The 20647-nt window shown below is 51.8% G+C and overlaps 4 protein-coding genes across 4 annotated transcripts; 2 read left to right on the top strand and 2 right to left on the bottom strand.

Moving 5' to 3' along the window:
• Positions 1-392: 392 nt before the first annotated feature.
• On the bottom strand, positions 393-7050 carry Z518_00818 (uncharacterized protein; the record flags this gene model as incomplete). The annotated part of the gene is made up of 3 exons (XM_013421419.1): positions 393-434; positions 492-6717; positions 6773-7050. 3 exons carry the CDS (start codon positions 7048-7050, stop codon positions 393-395), a joined length of 6546 nt encoding a protein of 2181 aa, XP_013276873.1.
• Positions 7051-12657: 5607 nt separating this feature from the next.
• On the top strand, positions 12658-14358 carry Z518_00817 (uncharacterized protein; the record flags this gene model as incomplete). The annotated part of the gene is made up of 1 exon (XM_013421418.1): positions 12658-14358. The coding sequence occupies one exon, from the start codon at positions 12658-12660 to the stop codon at positions 14356-14358; it is 1701 nt and encodes a 566-aa protein (XP_013276872.1).
• Positions 14359-14581: 223 nt separating this feature from the next.
• Z518_00816 (uncharacterized protein) lies at positions 14582-15634 on the top strand (the record flags this gene model as incomplete). Its single annotated transcript, XM_013421417.1, has 2 exons — positions 14582-14866; positions 14954-15634. 2 exons carry the CDS (start codon positions 14582-14584, stop codon positions 15632-15634), a joined length of 966 nt encoding a protein of 321 aa, XP_013276871.1.
• Positions 15635-17594: 1960 nt separating this feature from the next.
• Positions 17595-18875, bottom strand: Z518_00815 (uncharacterized protein; the record flags this gene model as incomplete). The annotated part of the gene is made up of 1 exon (XM_013421416.1): positions 17595-18875. One exon carries the CDS (start codon positions 18873-18875, stop codon positions 17595-17597), a length of 1281 nt encoding a protein of 426 aa, XP_013276870.1.
• Between the last annotated feature and the right edge of the window lie 1772 nt (positions 18876-20647).

Here is a 20647-nt window from a genome sequence, read left to right as displayed (position 1 = left end):
TGCACACATTAGACTAACTCGGGACCAAATCAACAATCTGAAGCTAGGAATAACAATTGTTCGAGGCTTATAAATGGGCCGTCAGATAAAAAGAAATAGTTTCCCAAGACCATTCAACTCATCCCTGGTTGATATGCAACGCCTGTGAAGTTTCAATAACAGTCTGAAAAAGATGCTCAAGTGTGAGCAGAACCGTGAGGTCCCCCAACGCTTCTGAAAATGCCCAGCGAAACTGTGGCCAAAACACGCTCCCATAACCCAGTATGTACTTATTTAACAAGTGGACGAAAAATTCATCCGGAGTGCCGAAGTCTATATCCATTCGAAATCCCACCCGTTTCTATCAGGTATCTTTCTTTGCGTCACAAGTTGTAGTTCGTCTTGATGCTCATCTACAAGATGGCCTCTCGAATGTATTGACCAACGCCCTTAGCCTGTGAATTCAATTAGTATGTAAAATGACTTCCAGGGCATGTTGGAAGATAACTTACCACCGGAGGCTTCATCATGGTGAAGTGGTTACCGACCACGGTAACCATCTTGCAGGCGTCAGCACCCAAAAGTTTGTCCCAACCGTTAGGACCGAAATCGGTTCTGTTTTCCAAGAGCCACTTCATGCTCTTGGGATCATCAGCCTGTGGCGGCGGCCGTGGGTCGCCAGGCTTGCCGCACACGCCATCAGTTGCCCAGATGAGCAGTGTAGGGGGTGCCTTGAAGTCGTGTGTGCTCTTCAGCTCTGGTCGATAGGCCGTCAGAGCCTTGATGCTGTATTCGAAGTGTGGCAAGAGCCAGTTGGGGGTTTTGCCCGTGCCGGTTCCCAAGAGGCCGATTTCATCAAAGAAGTGGTGCAGGCGAGCTGGCAGAGGCTCAAGTCTGATGGGGCATGGAGAATCAATGAGGATCAGTTTCTCAACGTAGTAGTTCTTGTCGGGATGGAGTTTAGCGAGGTCGCTGAGCTGTCTGGTGACTTCATAGGCCACAACACCGCCAGCGGACCAACCACCCAGGATGTAGGGACCAACCGGTTGTCGGCGCATCACTTCCTCAAGATAGAGTTTGGAGACACCTTCAATGCCGCAGGTGTAGCTGGTAGGATCCTTCATGAACGGGCAGTTGAGGCCGTAGACTGCCAAGTTCTTGCTATCGATGGCTGGGATGGACACGTAGGAGGTCGCAGATCCGGAGCCATCAGGGAACAGGAAGAGGTTCTTGTTGGCAGTCTTGGGGTTGCCTTGGAGCAAGACCGAGGTCGCAGGAGGCATCTGGACAACAACCTCAACTGGAGGTGCAACGGGAGTGGTAACGACATTGGTTCTGACCTCGTGTTTCTGAGCCGGCGCCGACGTGGGCGCCGGCGGTGGTGCTGGCTGCTTCTTCTCAAGGCCAAGAGCCTTTCGGAGATGTCCCAGGGATGGGTTGTCGGCCAGGATCGTAGGGTCGAGATCAATGTCGTGCTCCTCGCGAAGTTTACCAAGAACAGTCAACGCCATCAGAGAGTCCATTCCCAAGTTGCTCAGGTCAGTGGTCTCGGTGATTTCAGCCAATTCCATCTCCATTTCTTGAGCAATGACAACGCGGATGGTTTCAATCATATCACCACCCTCAGCGGAAGGTGCCTGAGCAACTGCTTCCACAGCGGTAGCCTTGGCTTGTTCCTGGGGCTTAGCGGGGAAGTCTTCCGTGTCGGGGGTGGTGATGCCAGACTCGACCGTTTCTTCGTCACTTTCGGATCCAGAGTCGGAGGACTCAACAGAGCTTGCGTCACCACTGGTGGTCGTTTCAGGAGCAGACATGCCACCAAGATGCTTACGAAGGGCACCAACGGAGGCATAGTCAGTGAAGAGGGTGCTTTCCACCTCGAGATCAAGATCCTCACGGAACTTGCCGGAGATCGTCAAGGACATCAAGCTGTCCACACCCATATCGGCCCATTGGATGTCATCGTTGAGTTCGGATTGATCAACGTCGATTTCTTTGGCGATGATGTCGAATGCTCGGCCAACAAGGCTGCCGGATGAGGCCTTGGGAGGTACGGGGGCCTTGACCTTGGGTGCCTTGACTTGCTTCTTTGCCTTCACCTTGGGGGCCGGCAGCTCGATGTGAGTAGGTGCAGCAGCCTTGGGAGAAGGAGCTTTGGGAGCAGGGGCAGCCTTGGGAGCAGCAGGAGCTGGGGAAGCGGCTTTGGTACCGGCCTTGGGCCTGGGCACCAAGACGTCCATCAGCTTGCGAGGAACGCATTGGAAGCGAACACCACCAGCAAGACCGACAATTTCCTTGTTGGAGTTGAAGACATAGACGTCACCAGCTCTCATCTTGCTTCCTGGTACAGGTTGCATCTTAACATAGGCAAAATATTGCTTGTCCTGTTCGAGAGGGGCAACGAATCGAAGACTAGACCAACCATGAGAGATGTAGCACTCCTCCTGAGGGTTCACCGTAGCGTTGACAGTGAAACCAGAGAGATGACAGGCGCTATCGATGAAGTATGGGTTGAAGTAGAAGTCACCGTCGTTGGGACCAGCTCGGAACTTGATGTTGCTGGCAGCTTCGAATTCTGGGCCGTCGAAGACGACACTCTGCATGCCTTGGTAAATATCGGAGTAGTCTACCAAAGCTTGAAACAGCTTGTAGGCCATAGCGCGGCTGACTTTGTCTGCCTCCCCATTCTCCACCTTGTGTTTCAAGAGGTCAATTCTGGATTGGACGAGGTAAGATGTCTTGTTCCATTCCTCCTTCCAGGCGCCAGCGTCTTCGAAGCGAATTACACACTTGGCATGAACCACATCCTTCTTTCCATTGTTGGTTGTAATAGTGAAATCGGCCTTTCGGGCGTCGAGGTCAATCTTCATGGTCATGCGGATAGTCTGGCTCTCGGGCTCGTTGATGTTTTTAAGCAGAAGAGGTGCTGGGTTGTCCATGGCACCGATATTGATATCAACTTTCTCGCCAGGCTTCAGGAGATTGACACCATAGTTGATCAAGGTATAAGCCATGTCGGCATACAAGGTCGATGGGCAGAAGCCGCTGCCATTGATAAGGTGGCCAGCGATGACCGGGAACAACTTAGGGTGAGCAAAGTCAGATTCAGCGACGATGGTTGCTGTCTTTCCCTTAACCTCCTCAAACACGATTCCCTGGACGGAAGTGGAAAGATATTTTCTGGCTGTGGCCGGTCCCGCCGGGGCCGCGGTAACTGGCGCTGGAGCGATGGCCTTGGGGTAGTCACCCTTGTACAGGAGCCAGTCGCCGGTGTATTGAAGCCAGTAGTTCTTCTCATCGAATCCGTAGAATGGCACATCGTTCAAGACACGGAGAGATTCATTCTCCTTATGGAAGGCATCCCAGTTAAGAGCCTTGCCAGCGGTGTACAGTCCGGCCATGGAAGTCGAGATGATCTTCCATGGATCCTCATCACGGCGCATGGTTGGCAAAGTCGGAGCGGACAGGCACGACTTGATCATGCTGGCGCAAAGGGGATGGCCGCCCACCTCGAGCCAGAGGGAAGTGTCGCTGATGGTGGCAGTCGACATGCCCGCGGAGAGACCACCAACGAAGTCAACGGTCTTTCGGCAATGTCTGCTGAGATAGAAGGCGTCGAAAACACCGCCAACATTAACAATGTCACTCAAGAGAGGAGAGATGACTGGGACACGTGGTGGGTGGTATTTGACCGAAGACGCCAACTTCTCGAAGTCGGCCAGAATTGGGTCGACCTGGGATGAGTGGAAGGCGAATGGCAACTTCAACTTGGTGCATTTCTGTCCTGCGTCAGCCAATTTTTGGGCCACGGCATCAATGTCACCCATGGTGCCAGAGAGAACGGTATCCGAGACACCGTTAATGCAAGCAATTTCAATCTTGCCCTGGCTATTGGCAACCACATCTTGAAGACCAGCAACCGGTGATCTCACAGCGAGCATTGCATGAGTACCGGCGGTGCATTTTTGTTCGAGGAGTTGAGCTCGCATACCGACCAGATAGATGGTGTCGGCAACAGAAAGAACACCTGCAGCTTGGAGAGCGGCATATTCACCCAATGAGTGACCGATGACAACACTGGGAGTGACTCCCCAGGTGGCCCAAAGGCGAGTGAGAGCCATTTGGATACAGCACATTCCCAGCTGCACCACCGTAGGAGGCAGGTGTTGCACTTCCACAGATCCATCGATCAATGGCATGATGGAGGGAAGGCCCTGGCGAAGTGCGATCTCATTGAATTCTTCAATGTCGCCTCGGAATTGTGTCGAGGTTTCGAAGAGCTTCTGGCCCATACCGGTGTATTGAGAGCCTTGCCCGGTGAAGGCCATGGCGATTTGAGGCGCGGCAAGGGGAATGGGATTGTGGGCTTGATCCTGGATGGCCTTCAACGACGACTGCAGTTGTGGGATCGACTGGACGGGGAATGCCGCTCGATAGTTGTAGTGTGCTCGTCGGGCAGTCAAAGTGTAGGCAAGATCCGTCAAGCCGACGTTGGGGTTGGCGGCCAAGTAAGCCTCGTATCTTGTTATGGTCTTCTTGAAAGCAGCCAAAGATTTGGCCGACACGGTCACCACATGGGTTGATCGTGGATCAGGTGTAGGCTCTTTGGAAACTTCAGGGCCGTCTTGCAACAGCATCGCTGTGTTACCACCAGCAGCACTGAAGTTGTTGATGAACACAATTCGCTTGCCTCCAGCGGGTCGGGGGAATGGAGTGGTCTGGAATGCAATGTTGACGTTGCGCTCCTTCAAATCCGGGGCGAAGTTCTTGTTGATTTGCTTCTTGATACCCGTGTGAGGCGGGATCTTGCTCTTCTGCAACATGAGGAGAACCTTGATGAGAGCGCAAACTCCAGAGACGGCTTCACCGTGACCGATGTTGGACTTGACGGCTCCAACATACAGAGGCTGATCAGGGCGTCGACGATTCTGTCGGGGTGCAAAGACTGAGGAAACAGACTCCATTTCGATCCCGTCACCAGCTTGTGTACCTGTTCCATGCATTTCGACGTAATTCACATCATTGCAGGGGACGTTGCACTCCTTGAGCACCTTGTCGAACAAAAATGCTTGGTTTTCAGCGCAAGGATGGGTGATGGAGACGGCCTCAGCGGAGTGGTTGGTACCAATTCCTCGGACAACACCCAGAATTGGATCACGATCAGCGAGAGCATCTTCCATGCGCTTCATGATGACCGTGCATACACCATCACCTCGGCAATAGCCATCCGCGTCGTTATCCCAGGTCTTACAGGATCCTGTTTTGGAGAGGAAATGACCTCTGCTCAGACCGGAGAAAATGTCGGAGTTGGTGAGCACGTTAGCACCACCGGTGAAGGCAGTGTCGCATTCACCGGCTCTGAGAGAGGTGATTGCAACGTTGATGGCGGCAAAGCTCGAAGAGCACGCGGTATCAACCGAGAAACTGGGGCCCGAGAATTTAAAAAAGTAGTTGATGCGGCCTGGACCAAATGCACGCACGCCTCCGGAGATGAAGTAGGTATCAATGTCCTGGGCGGCATTGACTTCTCTCCAGTCATCGGAGGTTTGACCATAGAATGTTCCAATTCGGTCGTGTTTGGTAGATGGAGTTCTGCCCGGAACGATACCGGCCATCTCCATGGCCTCATAACCGGTAGCCAGCATCAATCGCTGCATGGGATCCGTTTGAGCGGCTTCTCTGGGTGACATGTTGAAGAATCGAGCGTCAAAAAGCCCAGGTTTCTCAATGAAGTTGCCGAATGGTGTGTGCGACGTGTTCTTCTTCTTGGAGGTTGGATCCGTGTGGGAATCGACGGGGAATCGGTCCGGGGGGACCGGTCGGTGAACGTCGAGACCCTTCTCCAGCAATTGCCAGAAAAGCTCATTGTCGGCGGCATCAGGGAAACGGCCCGAATAGCCCACGATGGCGATATCTGCTTCTTTCTTCGAATGCCGAGTTCCAGCTGGGGCAACGGTTGACCAGTGAGATTGATCCTCGAGACCGACTTTGGGTGTCGATGCCTTCAGGGCTGAGACGACACTGCTTGCAAGATTCGTGGGGCCAATGGCGAAGACCTTGGCTTCTGAAGCCTTGCCAGATGCACAGTATTTCAGAACCTTGTCCCATCTTAGTGGCTCAATTACAATTTCCTTCAAAGCGCCCAGAAGGAGCTCGTATCCGTTTTGAGCGACGATTGGCTTGCCAGCGACGCTGGAGCAGACTGGAAATCGGACGGGAGCATTGCCGAAGATTGCCTTTGTCTGAGGTCGGAGAATTTTTTCCAGATCGGATTGTGAATGCAGGTGTGAAGCGTGGTAAGGAGCGTAGATGGACACGGGGGCGTTTTTGTGTGTTCGGAAGAATTCAGAATCCTCGAAAAGGCTGGCTTTCATGGAAGGAGGTCCGCTGACCGTGACAGAAGTTGCCGAAGAGGCACTGATCCAGAGTCTGTTGGTTGGAGAAGTGCCCTTCTCTTTGTGGAAGGCGTCCAGAGCCGCCTGCGCCGACTTCTCGTCTGCAGCGACAATGGTAGACCATGACTGAGGCTTTGTATCACACTCAATTTGATCTGCCACTCTTCCAACGTGGGCCCCGGCTCTGAAGGCAATTCGGACGGATTCGACGGCCAAAGGAAGGAGAGCCGTTAACGAATCTGCGGAGGCGACGGCAGAGGCAGCAAGTAAACCCGTGCAAAGACCGACCAATCGTGCATCTGTATTAGGTTGAACATAAGAGGGTGTTCTCTCTTCGAAAGCACTGTCGTGAAAAGTTAGTGAATTGAGAGAATTCAAGGGTCATGTTGAGGCCATACCCAATGAAATGAGTGAACTGTGATATACAAACGAGGGCGCTCTCAATTGCGGCGTCCTTTGCATCTCCTCTATAGTAACGATCGACTAACTCTTGAATAGTGTTAAAATTAGGGACTGCTTTGGAAGGATGGGATCGATTCTTGTTTTCGACTCTGACGGCTTCACCAGCTCTCTCCAGGAAACTCTGTAGAAGTACATCGTCCCTCCGGGAGAAGACCTTGGTGAAGAACGCCCGGCAGTCTGCCGTTTGATCGCCGAAGACGTAGACCTCCTCCATGTTGCGGGTGACAAGTCGACGAACTTCAACGAGCGTTGCTTAACGAGGAAGGAATTGGAAAATGGGGTGGTCAGCTATCATATAGGAGTCGGGGGCTCAAAGTACGCCAGTTGAAAATAGATCGATGGGCCAGTGAACGACAACCCCCTCCTCTCCCCTGGTGGGTCGAGGGTATGCACGAGATCTGCGACTGGAAATCAAAAGCATGGCGAGCACCCAAATCTGGAGAGGCTGTTCTCTTCGTACCCGTAGGCCTCGAATCTTGCGGTCATGAAAAGCGACTCCACTGCCGCCGGCAATGTCTCGTCAGCACTTTTTTCGGCGCCCGAATCTGGCAATCGAGTGGCTGATCCAGAGATGAGACATATCCTGGTCTTGAGCTTGGTGGTAATCTTACACAGCCGTACAGCCTCTCCTGCTGTAAATGAGATCGCCTGCTCCAAGCGGCATCGTTTACGCATTCAGGTTTGGCGTGAATATTCAGCCGCAACACGGTTGTTGGCCACGGTTGCTGGGGGCTGGGACCTTTCCCGAGCCGTGGTTGCCCAGGCAAGTCCTTGCGCTGCGGACGATGGCACTGGCGTTTTGCCTAATTTGACCAACTCCTGCGGTATTCAAGCTCTGGCATTGGCTTGCCAGCAAATGTACAACAGATACGACCTTTTTGTCCTCCTCTAAACCATTCCCCTCTTTGCCTGTGTTGGCAAACAATATCCTCAGTCCCGCACGAGGTTCCTGTGGCCCCTCCGGGAACGTCCCAATACGACCCTCACACACTCATCGCGACATTGAGCCAGTCGGGCATGTAATCTTTGTGTACGCAGTGCTACAGCTGCTTCAAGGCAACGACATGCGGCCTTGGTTTCAAAAACCCCTCTAGTACGGGCAATACAGAATGTAAAGACAAATCTGTCAGAACGTGAAAACTCGTCAAGGCCTAGTTTATGCCCCCCCCCCTTGGTCCGTCGGTTGAGGCTGAGAGAGTTTGTCTGGTGGCGGCAAGGAGATTGGAGGAGAGCTTCATAGACAAATCCGGGGTCCACACTCGGCCAAATGATGACTGCATGACATTGAGTTTTGGGTTCATTCTCTTTACTGCGACGACCCTACGGTGGGCTCTGCTCTGTCGTGGAGATACACCACGGAGAGTCCTAGCGAAAAATATTTCAGAGCAGGACGTCCGCGCCCAAAATCCCCTCTGTCTGAACAAAATAGAAGGAAGCAGACACCGTGTACGCAGTTACCACGCACTCACACTAAAGACTGACCAAAGGGAGGTTCTGATTTGTCTGGCTCCCTGATTGGAAATGGATCCTGAAAACATCCCTGGCAATTTCACCGGCGGCGTGGGTGCAGGCGGAGTTTGGGACAAATGAGCGGCGGACAAACGTTCTCCTGAGATGTGGGTGAAAGGGGGGAGTGGCAAGGGTATGGGCCCAAGACGACCGGGATGCATCAAAACACGCTTCAAGTTCGTCCCATCTAACTTCCGTCTTAGCGTCTTGTTACTCCTTTTACAGACTAGCTAAAACAGGATGGGGAATTCTATATTTGGGCTCACAGCCCTGAAACCATCCCCTTTCTGGGTCAGTGGCCATCAGGCCAGCGACGTATCGACACTCCGCCAATCCGCAACAAAGTAACACCAACTGTTTGACGAGAAGTTCCCATACCGCCTTCGATCAGCCTTTCATCGATTGATTCTGGTCAATCCCTCTGTGGCTCAAGCTTTCAATCCCGAGTCAATCCATTCCGCCACAAGGCATTGCTAGACCGGAGATGGTATCAAAAAGTTACTTGCGGCAACAGGGCGAAACTTGAAGAAAACCGCATTCATGCAGGACACTTGGCCGCATTTAGTCCAATTTCATGGCAAAGATAACCGCAATGCCGCACAAGATAGGGGGTTTACATTGCGTGGGTTTGGCCACCGATTCGCCTTGCAGGAATTTCGTTTGCGATCCAAGATTAAAGCAGGTCAAAGACCCTTCAAACAATCCCCCCTAGAAGTCGATAGCAACCATGTGTTGACTTTCGGTTGTGTCTAGCCATCAGTCAGGGCGAATATGTTTCTTTCACGTCGCGGACCTCCTAAGTTGGGCTTCGGCTTACCAGTGCCGGTCAAATGGTGACCACACGACATGCATTCGCGTTAGCTTCAGGAGGACTCCAAGTCTTGTCTTCCCGGTGGAACCAAGGCTCTCCTCAGCCTTGATGAGCGATGTGACAAAGGCCCAGTGGGTCATCCCCCATCACCACGAGTGCTGCCATATTCCGAGCCGTCCAACGCCTCACCCGACAGTAGTCCTGGACATTATCTTTTGCTAATCGATAACAGGTGTGGACAATAGCCCTAAGGGGAGTTTTTGATGGTTTAGATCCTCCTTTTTTTAAGCGATGATTCCCCTGCAAGCGAGATGGGTACGTGACTCGAATGCGAGGCCATCGCCGCCATTCCAGCAATCTTCGCTGGTTCAACCGCCCTTTGTTGGAGCTTCTTCACAATCTTGGTTCCAGAAATGGATAGCCGACTTCCAATTTGCTGACGCCTTTCGGACTTCAACAGGCTTTCGATGTTACTCCGAAAAACCCGCCAATGATACATTGTTTGGTGGGTTTTGTCTTTGGGGTTTGACGACATCCTCGCTTCTACAATGATTGATCCGGGAGGTCGCTGATGCGCATCTTTGTCCGCCATTGCAGCAAGCTATTCAGGTGAGGTCTCCCGCATCCCGAGCTTTCCCATTCAGGGTCAGCACTAGCGGAAATGGCTGGAGATCAATACAATCCTATCAAACATCCTTGCCAAACACGTCACGCAACTGTTTCCCCGTCGGCCCATTAGTCAAATCAATATCAGTCCTTCAGACTCGGCCGGAAAATCACAATACATTGCAAGCTGGTGAGTCTCAGGTCGGACCTAGCCTAAGGCCTAGTGGGCTAATAGTAAATGGAAGGCGAAAGGTATTGCTGTGATAACAAGACCCAACCGTACGACCCATCGCCCTCGTTAGAGACGTACCCGAGGCGAATGCCGCGAAGGGTAGCGAGCTTTCATGATATCTGGTATCAACCCTAACTTCATCGTCTTATTGATACTTTCCGGGGGAGGACTGCAGGAGTGCGAGATGAATATCCCGCCATCATTTTGTTGGTACCAGCCGATCAAGCTGGGTAGAAACTGGTTTCTTTCTTCAAATGTCATCCCCTAGGTCTTTGACCACGGTGGCAACCTTTTTTTGCCATAGCTGACGACGTCGTCTCTCGCAGAATGGTCTGTTTCCTCATCAGGCCTCGAATCAGACCATGCCTGTCCAAGTCCACTTTATGGAGTCCGTCAGAGCATGAATGCCTGATGGAACCAATACTAGATACGTCTCAATATTGATGATGTTCTGTCCTGGCCTGGGACATTACCATTCCTGTCGCTGAAATGCATGATTTCCAAGGTCGGACACGGACAGAGATGCGGGTTCAAGTGTGACTCGATGTAGCACATCTGTGAGAACCAAGACGAATTGCTCTGCACACTGACTGGTCTCTCAACATGGTGGGCTTTTTCTTGTCAAGCGGTTTCGGGACCGTGCAGGGTTCCTATTTGGTGGGTTGCCCGATGATTGGTTATTCTGTCTTCCATGGAACGGGCAAGTTCACAGGAAGACATGTTGCACAAATCGTCTGAATACACGAACATGCCCACAGACTGAGAAGTGGCAGATATCCATCATCGTCCTTTGGTCACCATCTTGACGGACCCCATTCAATGGCAACCTATGAGCCAACATCAGCAGCCCTTATAATCCTACCATGCAGGCGACACCAGGGAAAAGGAACCATCGGCGGTATTGTGGATTAGATTGGACTAGCCCTCTGAGCGACAAGGAATCCAACATCTTGCTGTGCGGTCACACGACGATGACGTCGATGGCATAAGCAGGCAATTGGGGCCACGATCAACCAACCGATTTCTATTTGATATGTTATTTTTGTATATCGATGGCCAGGATCTGCAGCTGCGAATCTACAACATCAGGAGTGGAAGAAGAAGCGGAGAAATCAGGCCTGGGAAGCCTGTTCCTGCGCCTTTGTGCCACCTACTGCCGACAGACGTGGTGATCGAGGATATAGACGTGGGTTGCACTCTTGTGCGATGAACGTCACGAATTCCTGCCATGGGACCTTTCGTTTCCTTGGCATAGCCTGGTGACGAAGGGCCAACCATCAAAGTTCGAAAACGCTCCCCGTACCTGAAGCGGACTTGGATGTGAGAATTAGCACTGCATCGATCGATATCAGTCCTAGGAGCCTACAGCGGGGGAGATCGAGATTCTTGTCAACGCGATTTACCGGTTGGTTAGCTTTCAAGCCTCGGAACACTTCTGTAATCTTGGGTCTTTGACATAAGTTATCCCAACATCCATCCAATAGCCCATTCGACTTGGGTGTGACGGACCAAAAGACGATCCGGACAAGCTGGTCCGAACAAATCGGGGTCCACCCGAGATTGCTTTTTATGTTTCGTATTCGATGATTGTTTTCATAAGCAACGCCGCTTCTGGTGAGGCTAGCAATTCTGGTCTGTTCGTAAAGGGATCCGAGGGACAAGGAGGACTCCGAAGCCGGCCAATGGTCGCGGACCCCTGCCATCGTGTGGTTCAAAGGAATGCACGAGGAGGAAAATGAGCAAGAAAAGAGTGTTTCGAGGCTTTGTTTCGTGCCGTGCTTAAGATAGCATCGGACAAGCCACATGGTGAAACTAAAAGTTGAACGGGGAATTGATGGATTGGGGATTAACCAGAGTAAGTTAGGGAGAGTCGTGAAAGTTGCCCCTGGCAAGGAGGCGCAGGCGATGGCGGAGGGGATGGAGGATAGAGTTGTGGAGGGTCCGGGATGAAGGGACGCCCAAGGTGGCTTTGCTTTTATGAGAAACCTGCACGCGGCATGTAGTGAATACCTCTGTGGTGGTGATCGTCGCCCGCCAAATCCATGTACTCTATACGGACTCCTGTGGTGCCGCACATTGCAGAGAGCTAAACCAAGCTTTCTTACAAGAGTCGTGCGTAGCAATGCCTCCAAATGCCACCAAGTTTTAATTGGCATGCTATGCTCTTCAACTCTGCGATTCGTCGGCTTTGTGGTCTCAGGTTGGCACATGGGCGTAGAGGCATCGGGTAGCTGGTTTTAGAAGCCGAGTCTGAAGGACACCGACACGGCATTGGTTAGGAGACGATGGCTTGCTCGTTAGGTGCCATCCTATGCCCTGGAGCAAACCCTGACCGCCTGGCAGTAACGCGCAGGTACTAATGGTAGGTGCATGTCTTCTGCACTTTCTTCCTCTTTTTTCCCCCTTCCGCTAAGGTTCTCTTGCTTTCGGTCTCCTGCGCCTGGTTTTTTTTCCTTTCTGTTGTTGACGTTTTGTCCGCTACTTGAACCAACTGCCCCCAGCACCAACACAGATTCACATTCGTTCGCTCGATACAATAGCAACCTCCTCTCTTTCTCAAGGTTTCCCTTTCCGGTTCCTCTCTTTTTGTCTCTCGCTTGAACTGTGACCACCGCCCATCTTTTGTCCAACACTTTCCCAGCCTGCTGCCCATCTCTACCACCATGACCAAATTGCAAAAGCAACCTCCAGCCTACCCAGGCAAACGCAACTCGGCAGAACCACTTCAGACTGCAGTGCCATACGAGGATCTGCCACGGACTACTCAACAGCCCGTGCCTGTCACCACCGTCTCGCAAAACGACCTGCCTTCTACAAATCCCTTCTCTCCGAACTTCAACCCCCAGCCAGTCCCGTTCACGACGCAGTCTTTTCCTTTCTCACCCATATCTCCTCTCGAACCCACGCCTCCTGAACGACTGTCGCAGCCACAAATCCATGCACCACAGCCTCGGAGACCGGATGCGGCTCAGAGACGATCCATGGATTTGCGAAGGCTCGATGGAAAGCCATATCCCTCTTCCAACTCTGCGGAGAAGCCCACAAAGCAAGTCAAGGTAGCAAAGGATATGCACGATGGCGCCCTGCCACCGGTGTACAAACGTCAAGCGTCGGATCCAATCAACCCCGCTGAGGCTGCTCAAGCCCTCTCCAATACTCGTGAATGCTTAAAGTGCGGCAACAAGCGTGATGGCGAAGGTCCAGGGCACAATGGCCACGGTCAAGGCTGTAACCTGTGTGGAAAGCGCAAGGCTCCCACTCCAGGACCCGCTCCGGCAGCTACTCCTCCGCCTTCGGCTCCCCATGCGCGTACTGTGCCGGAGGGAACGACATCTCACCAGTCTCAACCCTCGGATAGCACTGCTGGGCCTTCAAGTTCGCCGACCTCAACGCCGGGTGCCAACTGCTGTGCTAAATGTGGCAAAAAGAAGCGACCAAGCTCAATTCCCAAGCAGCAACTGCCAACCCATGTGGGACGACCGCATGGAAATGGGCCTGCATCCGCACCCATGCCGATGGCTCATCGTCCTGCAATGAAGATGCATTCGGCTAGGCTCTCCATTCATCCCAACGTGGCTGGAACTCACAATCCTGTGTATCCCCAAATTGATGTGATTCCGCCGTCAGCATCATCATATAAGCATGTGAGCTCGCCATTTACGAGTTATGGAGAAGATGACTCTCCCCTTGTGGCCAAAGCCACCAAGCAGGAATTTAAAGTTTTCCGCAATTCGTCTCTAGCTCGCTCGTTGTCTCGTCACCTGAGCAAAAAGGACAAGGGGGTGGTAGCACCTCTTCCCAGCCAACAGCTTGCCGCAGATGAGAATCAGTCTGGCGAGCAAAGTGCTGGCAGATTGATCAATATGATCAGCAGTGCCATGCAAGGACCACTGAGTGATCGTGACGCACAATATTCACGACTTGAAGTCGGAGATCAGTCAGATCGTCCACAGACTCCATTCTCATTTGTCGGTGGAAAAGATGATCAAGATATGTTTGAGATGGTGGATCTTCGTGAGAGAGAATCCGAAGACGATAGCCTAAAAGAAGTGGTTGGCAGGGAGGTGTCCGCCACTCGATCTGACGGCGACTATTCTGCAATCCCACAAGACACGATTGATGTCATTCCGAGACCCAAGTCGACCGAGCCCCGCGGTCAGTTTTTGTCCGTGCAGGATGCAGAGCAGCGACCTCCCATTACCAGATTTAAGAGTTTGAGGAATGGCGTTTCGAGAATGAACAGTATCAGCAGAAGCACCAGTTTGAAGCGATTGGGAAGTTTGAAGACGGTTCATCATAATTGGTATAGAGACGATATGGCTATTGAAGGCGCCACAGGGGATAACGTCGTTCCTGTCTATTGAGCTGGAATTCTTTAATATTGCGCACGAAGGATTATGATTTGTTGAATGATACCATTTGGATGATTGATATTCGGGTTGATCTATTTACGAGAGTCCAATATAATATTCGTTATCCTGAGACCTAAGGTCGGTGATATGCAAGCAAGCTTCGTGCTGGTGCCCTGAATGAACGATTCAGCCTTGGCTTAGCTTGGAAGAGTGATGTCAGTGCAGATCCGAGTTCATGGCTTGGGCGTCCCTGGTTTCATCGCGACCACCGCCACTTCCCACGCCTATTCGAAGCTTTCATATATCAATTGTCACCCTCCAATCTCGCCTCAACACCAACCTGGCAGCCTTCGCGCTACAACACGCGCTTCGTCGTCTTGAGGAAGAGCGGCAAGCACGATCAGGAAACATGGGGGATTTACAGTTCGCAAAACAGTTTCTGACGGCCTTAGACAGCAAACCGACGAAATACCAAGCCGACCATGTCTTCGACCCCCAAACTTTCCAGATGCGAATACCGGTGTGTAACTTGCGTGCGACACTGCTCAGCTTGAGAGATGAAACCAGTGTAAAATATATAAATACAGGCACTTGCTGACAGCAACAGTACACACTCCCTAAGCTTTCGAACCCACCGCATCCTCCACCTCCAAAGACCACGCCTGCGTCAGCGCCGGCGCCAGGTTCGGAATCAGCCAACCCGACCGTGACAATCACAATGAAATCTGCCCGTAACCCCAATATGACCCTCACTCTGACATCAATAGACCCCACGAGCACGACGATTCAAGCGTTGAAAGAGCAGATACAATCCTACCTGGGCGGGCCGACGGTCGTACACCTTGAGAAGATCAAGGTGCTCCTGAATAAGAAACCGGTTCCGCCGTCGAAGAAGACCGTCACGGATGCGCTCGATGAGAAGAGTCCACGTGGCACCGTCGAATTTGGAGTCATGGTGATGGGTGGTGCTCCCGATCCGCCTCCGCAGAAGCAGACACAGACTCGGACACGGGCGCCAGTCCCGGTGGAAACGGAGATGGCGGCCGCGCCCGCGTCAGAAAAGGCGGCTGTCGAAGCCGAGGAGAAGTCAACGGTATCTTCAGCAATGGAAGGTGTGGAAACGACGACAACATCAGCAGAAGCCACTAGGGAGAGTGTGCTCGAGACGGCCGAGTTCTGGACCGACCTGCAAGGGTTTCTCGAGCAGAGGATACGAGATCAAGCTGAAGCAGTCAGGCTGAGAGGCGTATTTGAACAGGCATGGAGAAGTTCGAATGCAAAGCCTTAGCAACGCAAAGAAGGTCTGGTATCGGATTGGATTAACGGGCTTTGTGCGAATGCGGAGTGTCTCGGCGAACAAGGAGGTTTATGCCGAAGAATTTTTGAGGGCTATGGGCTTTCGATTTCCCAGCACTATTTCCTCGCACTTACGGCATCTTCTTGCATTATACGGTCCAAACACCATTTCACAATCAACGAGCTTGGGGAAACACAGCCGATTTCGCAACGAGAAGGGGATATGGAGGCACTTTTCTATTGAGGCGATCCTAGAATCTATCCCAACCTCACGCGTTGCTAGACATTGCGGGAGAAGGAGGACAAACTTCAACATCCCAAGGATGAGTCTGTCGAGTCCAAGCAAGCGATTTGCTTCCCATTCTTATCCTTTCGTTATCTGCATCATGCATCACGTGTGTTTGCTTGTGGGCACGGCCTGGAAGACGTGACCTTGACAGACTATGTCAAATTCAAGATCTCATTCATTCTTGTTTGTCCGCCTGAACCAACTTTCTTTCGGGGCCTCTTCGATAGATGGTCGTAGTACTCTTGTTCTTTTGGAGTAGATGAACAAACAGAACAGCGATGCTTGGAGGCTGGAATTGAATCTACAATCGCCTTCTCTTGTACTCCGCAAATCAATTTCGGTGCTCTTTTCACCTCCCCCGGGGAGAGGGAGAAAGAAATGGGGGAGAGAAGTAACAGTTATCCAGTTTACGCTGCAAGATTGCACCAGATAGACAACATGGCAATGCATGGGTGCCCGAACGGAATGAAATCAGCGGTCAATTGTCCTTGTACGTCAATCGAGATCTTCTTGGAAGTGAGGTCATCCATTTCTTCGTGGAGTCTGATGCCAAATATGCTAGCGGAAATGTGAAAGACATCAGAGCAGGACTCAGTCGTCCTCTCCATGCTCCGGGAGGGCATCATAAACCACCTACGGCCCCTTGTTTCCTTCTCTGTGGCCTCGCACTGGCCCCCACTCCTTGTTGGCAATCCACTACTTGAAGGTTATCTGGTTAGGGTAGGAGGCACTTACGTGGTTTTGGGTTTCCACGTTTGCAATCTTCGCAGATGTTCGTATCCTTTGTGGTCTGTCAACGACTCCACATACTTCTCTTGATTATGATCTTCTCTACTGAGGAGTTCAATAAATGGCAGATATACTGCTGTATCTCCTAGTTCATTGATGTCTGAGATACCGACGATTGAAATCGTGAAATAGTTAGGTGGTTCTGAGAGGAGGAGATAATAGGCCTGATGTAGTAGCCATGGCACGTGATACCACGTGATACCACGTGACGAAAACCCCGTGCAGAGATAGACGTTCTTCTACCGCTACTTAGCACTTAGCAGCAACCCCTTCCCTGGGTCTCAAAATATAACTTTCCTCGTACAAACCCTGATCCCTGAGGTACGTTGAAGCAATGATGTCTCCTATCTCCAATCTTCTGTGTCTGACAGGTCCATTGGGCGAGATTTACTCAAACTGTGGCCCCGAAATCAGAAAAGGGGAAAGAAATCTCCTCAAGTTGATCTGGTTCTGGTTTGGTCTCTCAATTCTGAACTGGTCTCTGATCTCCGGTTTTTGGATGTACATGCCTTAATTTCTTCCCTCGAGCTATCCCTATTCCATTCCTTCGGATGTCCCTTCGAATGCAATGCAGAAAAGTCAAAATTTTAAAAGAGTTGCCGTTAAATCGTGCCGTAGACGGTCATTTTTGGAGAGGACATGCGCCTCGTAAATCCATGTGAGCGAATTGAAGAACCCTTGCTGAATGCTAATCAGAAAAAGGCTGTTGCACAACCATAACCGAATCCCTGGACATGTACATCACAAGTTAGATATCTCTGTACCGTCACTACCTTCCCATTTCCTTCTTCCGAATCCCAATACTTGTCTGGTGACATGTTGACTGTAGAAATGGTCAAGTTCGCTGTGGCGCAATTGGTTCGACATGGGTGATTCAATGGAGAGCATCACCAAAAGGCTTGGCCATACGTCTCACATGTCCGTGTGCGTGACGCTTGACTTTGCCGATGGCGGACATCGAGATACCGTCGCTCACGCCGGGGGTGCACACCATGCCGTTGGTCATCCCCAGAGGAACCGACCATGTGCCTGACGCACAGCGCTGGAAAGATTTGCCATCGGCCGCGCAAGACCAGGCCCCTTCATCAGTGCAAGGTCCGGATTGAGTTCCAGTGGTATTGGTGCCAGAGCTGGATATGCCGGTCGGGACGGGGCCGGTGGAAGAAGCGGTTTCGATAGGGATGACTTGGGGTTCGCTGGTAGCGGATGAAGCAGCACTCGCTGCAAAAACAGCAGGGGAGCCTGTAGCTTGAGGTTGACCGTATCCACTGCCGCCAGCGAAGGTCGGTCCAGATGTCCCAGCATCAGCGCCACCAGTTGGTTGACTAGCAGAGGTTGCAACCGTATAACCACCAGCAGCCGAGCTAGCTGCAGCGCTGGTAGCGGAAGCACCAGATTCACCACTAGCCGTAGGTTGCTGAGGAGCGTTATTGCCGCCAGCCGCACCACACGAGAGTTGAGTGTAAGGACCAGTTCCCGCGGATTGAACATCTTCCCCTGGATTAGGATAGATGTAGTCGAAACTTTCAGGTGTCGTGCAGTCATTGATCGATGCCAAGTTGGCAACGAACATGTCGGGAAATGAAGTCTCGCGCTTTGAAACTTTCGGAGCTGGTGCGTATCGCTTCTTCTTCGCCGCAGTAACAGTTGCAGGGCCGCAGTTCATATAGAATTCTCTATTTCCGACCTTGTTGAGCCATGACCATGCGATGGTGTATTCTCCAGGAGCAACGCCTTCAGGGATAGTGTACTGGAAAGTGCTAGCACCGTTACCGTTCGGATCGGCGGGAAGGTTTCCAGCAACACTAGCCGGGCAGCCACCTTCAATAGACTTGATGACCATCCATTTGGAGTCTTTTGTCGGTTGTAGATCGGTCGTGAGACTGACTTGGCAAGATCCACCACCATGGACAGCGCTGCCAATAAAGCTCAAGGTTTGTGGTTCACCGATCGCCATGACATTCTCGGCACCTTCGGGATCATAGACACCGGAACGCTGCTTGCAAGGAAAGTCGGAGCCATCGGCAAGGAGGGGAGAGTTGTCAAGAGTGGATTGCCCGTACGGAACAGGAGATTTCATCTTCATATGAGCATCGACCAGAAAAGCAAGGTAGGCAACTACGGCCGCAGCCATTGGTTTGGAGAAGTACACCATGTTGGAGAGACTTTGAGATAGATTTGTGCCGGCACGGAGAGGTTGTGGTTGTTGTTGAAAGAGTGTGTTGGGCAGGGCAATAGCCAGATTGCGCTGTTACACTCATTAGTTTGTGGTTTTGTTTGAGGCTGGGTAAGTAGAGAATTCTTCGCACAGATGGACCAGTCTGGGGTCCGATGTTCTGATTGGTTGTCTTCGGGATGGACTCAATAGATAGACCAGACAGGGTCATGATGGTACTATAATAGGAAGAACGGAGGGAGGGAGAGGTACGGGGCAATGAGCAGTGGACAATACCGCCCTTGTTTATTTGGACGGAGGGTGGAGGCAGCGGACAATGCAGTGAAAAAGGAGCGCACAAGCAGCGCTGGTGACAAGGAAAACACGCACCGTTTGGTCACTGGTGAAAGGAGTGATCGTTGATTCGTGAATCGTGATACAAGGAATGTGAATATATTTGTCTGCGACTGGCAAGACAATGACAATGCCAACCAAAGGAATGTATAGGACTAGCCTGCCTCAGTTGGATAGAGGTTCAACGAAATGAAATGAGAGAACTCTTGGAGAAAGAAAGACAAGATGGACTGAAGCAACTTGGCAGGCTTCTATATAGGTCAGTGTAGAGTAGTAGATTCGATGGTGGCAAGCTCGATGTGGATATATCCCTGACCATATTCAGGATAAAAGCCGGGGTGGGGATACGATATGTCAGGGGTATATGAAACATGGCATTCTATTGGTAGTTATACGATCTTCGTTCGCGCGTGGCAGTGTGGTTCATAGAGACGATTGTTCCAGACTGCTGGTGGAGGATAGAGCCCGGAGCCAGTCAGAAGCTGTGGTTACCGCGTTGAAGGCCGCCCCCTTGTGACGTGTCGAAAAGCTTTTCCACCGAGAGCTTCTGGTGATTCGAGGAGTGGGCAAGAGCCGGATCTGAAAGCACAGGTCTTGGAAGATACAGGGGCAGAGCGAGCAAATGTGAGCTGTAGAGCAGGGGATTGGCTGGGGGGAGCATAGACTTGCGCAGGTACGGACAAAGCTTGAAGACACCAAGATGGTCCATTCTAGATGGAAGCCCCTGGAACGCTGGGGGGAGGCTGACGCAGTCCATCGCGGAGGTGGAGGGATGGACTGGGTAGGGTATGACGGAAGAATCTGAAAGGGGTGATAGGGAGAAAAAAGGAAGCGCAGAATCCAGGGGAAGAGGTGCGGGTTAGCTGCAACCAATCAGCGAGCACCAACTAGTCTGTAAGCGGCTAGGCCCACTCTTGCTTCCGATCAGCCTTGGACTTATCTCTGTCAATGGCCAGCGCTTTCGTCCATCATGAAACACTTTCCCCAGTTCCCCTGCTGGAAATTGCTGAGAACCATCAATTGCCACTGCAAAACGCCCTCTCGGAACGTCGCCGAGGTGGTCTGTGTCAGTCCGCAACTCACGATACTTTGTACGGATCACCCGGCAGATGTCGGATGGTTAGGAGAGCCGGTGCAGGGAAGCCCACCCGTCGACGATAGTACTCAGACATGTCGCAATAAACAAAAGAAAGGCAACATTCCTTTGGGTGACAGTGATTTAACATGACTCTAGAGCATCCCCAGCCTCAAACGTGATCGACTTCATGATGGCCGAAACATGCGTTCTTGAACTGCTGCCAGAATATCTTCTCACGTAAAAGTCATGAATCTCAAGGTTCAGCCGTCACTCGACCTCGAACTCCATTCCATTTCTCAAGGTTCTAGCCCACCAGCCCCTTCACTGCGAGACCCGCAGC

Source organism: Rhinocladiella mackenziei (genome assembly GCF_000835555.1).
Source record: "Rhinocladiella mackenziei CBS 650.93 unplaced genomic scaffold supercont1.1, whole genome shotgun sequence".
Classification (NCBI taxonomy): domain Eukaryota; kingdom Fungi; phylum Ascomycota; class Eurotiomycetes; order Chaetothyriales; family Herpotrichiellaceae; genus Rhinocladiella; species Rhinocladiella mackenziei.
Note: the sequence above shows the minus strand (reverse complement) of the source record. Positions and strands in the feature narration are given on the sequence as shown.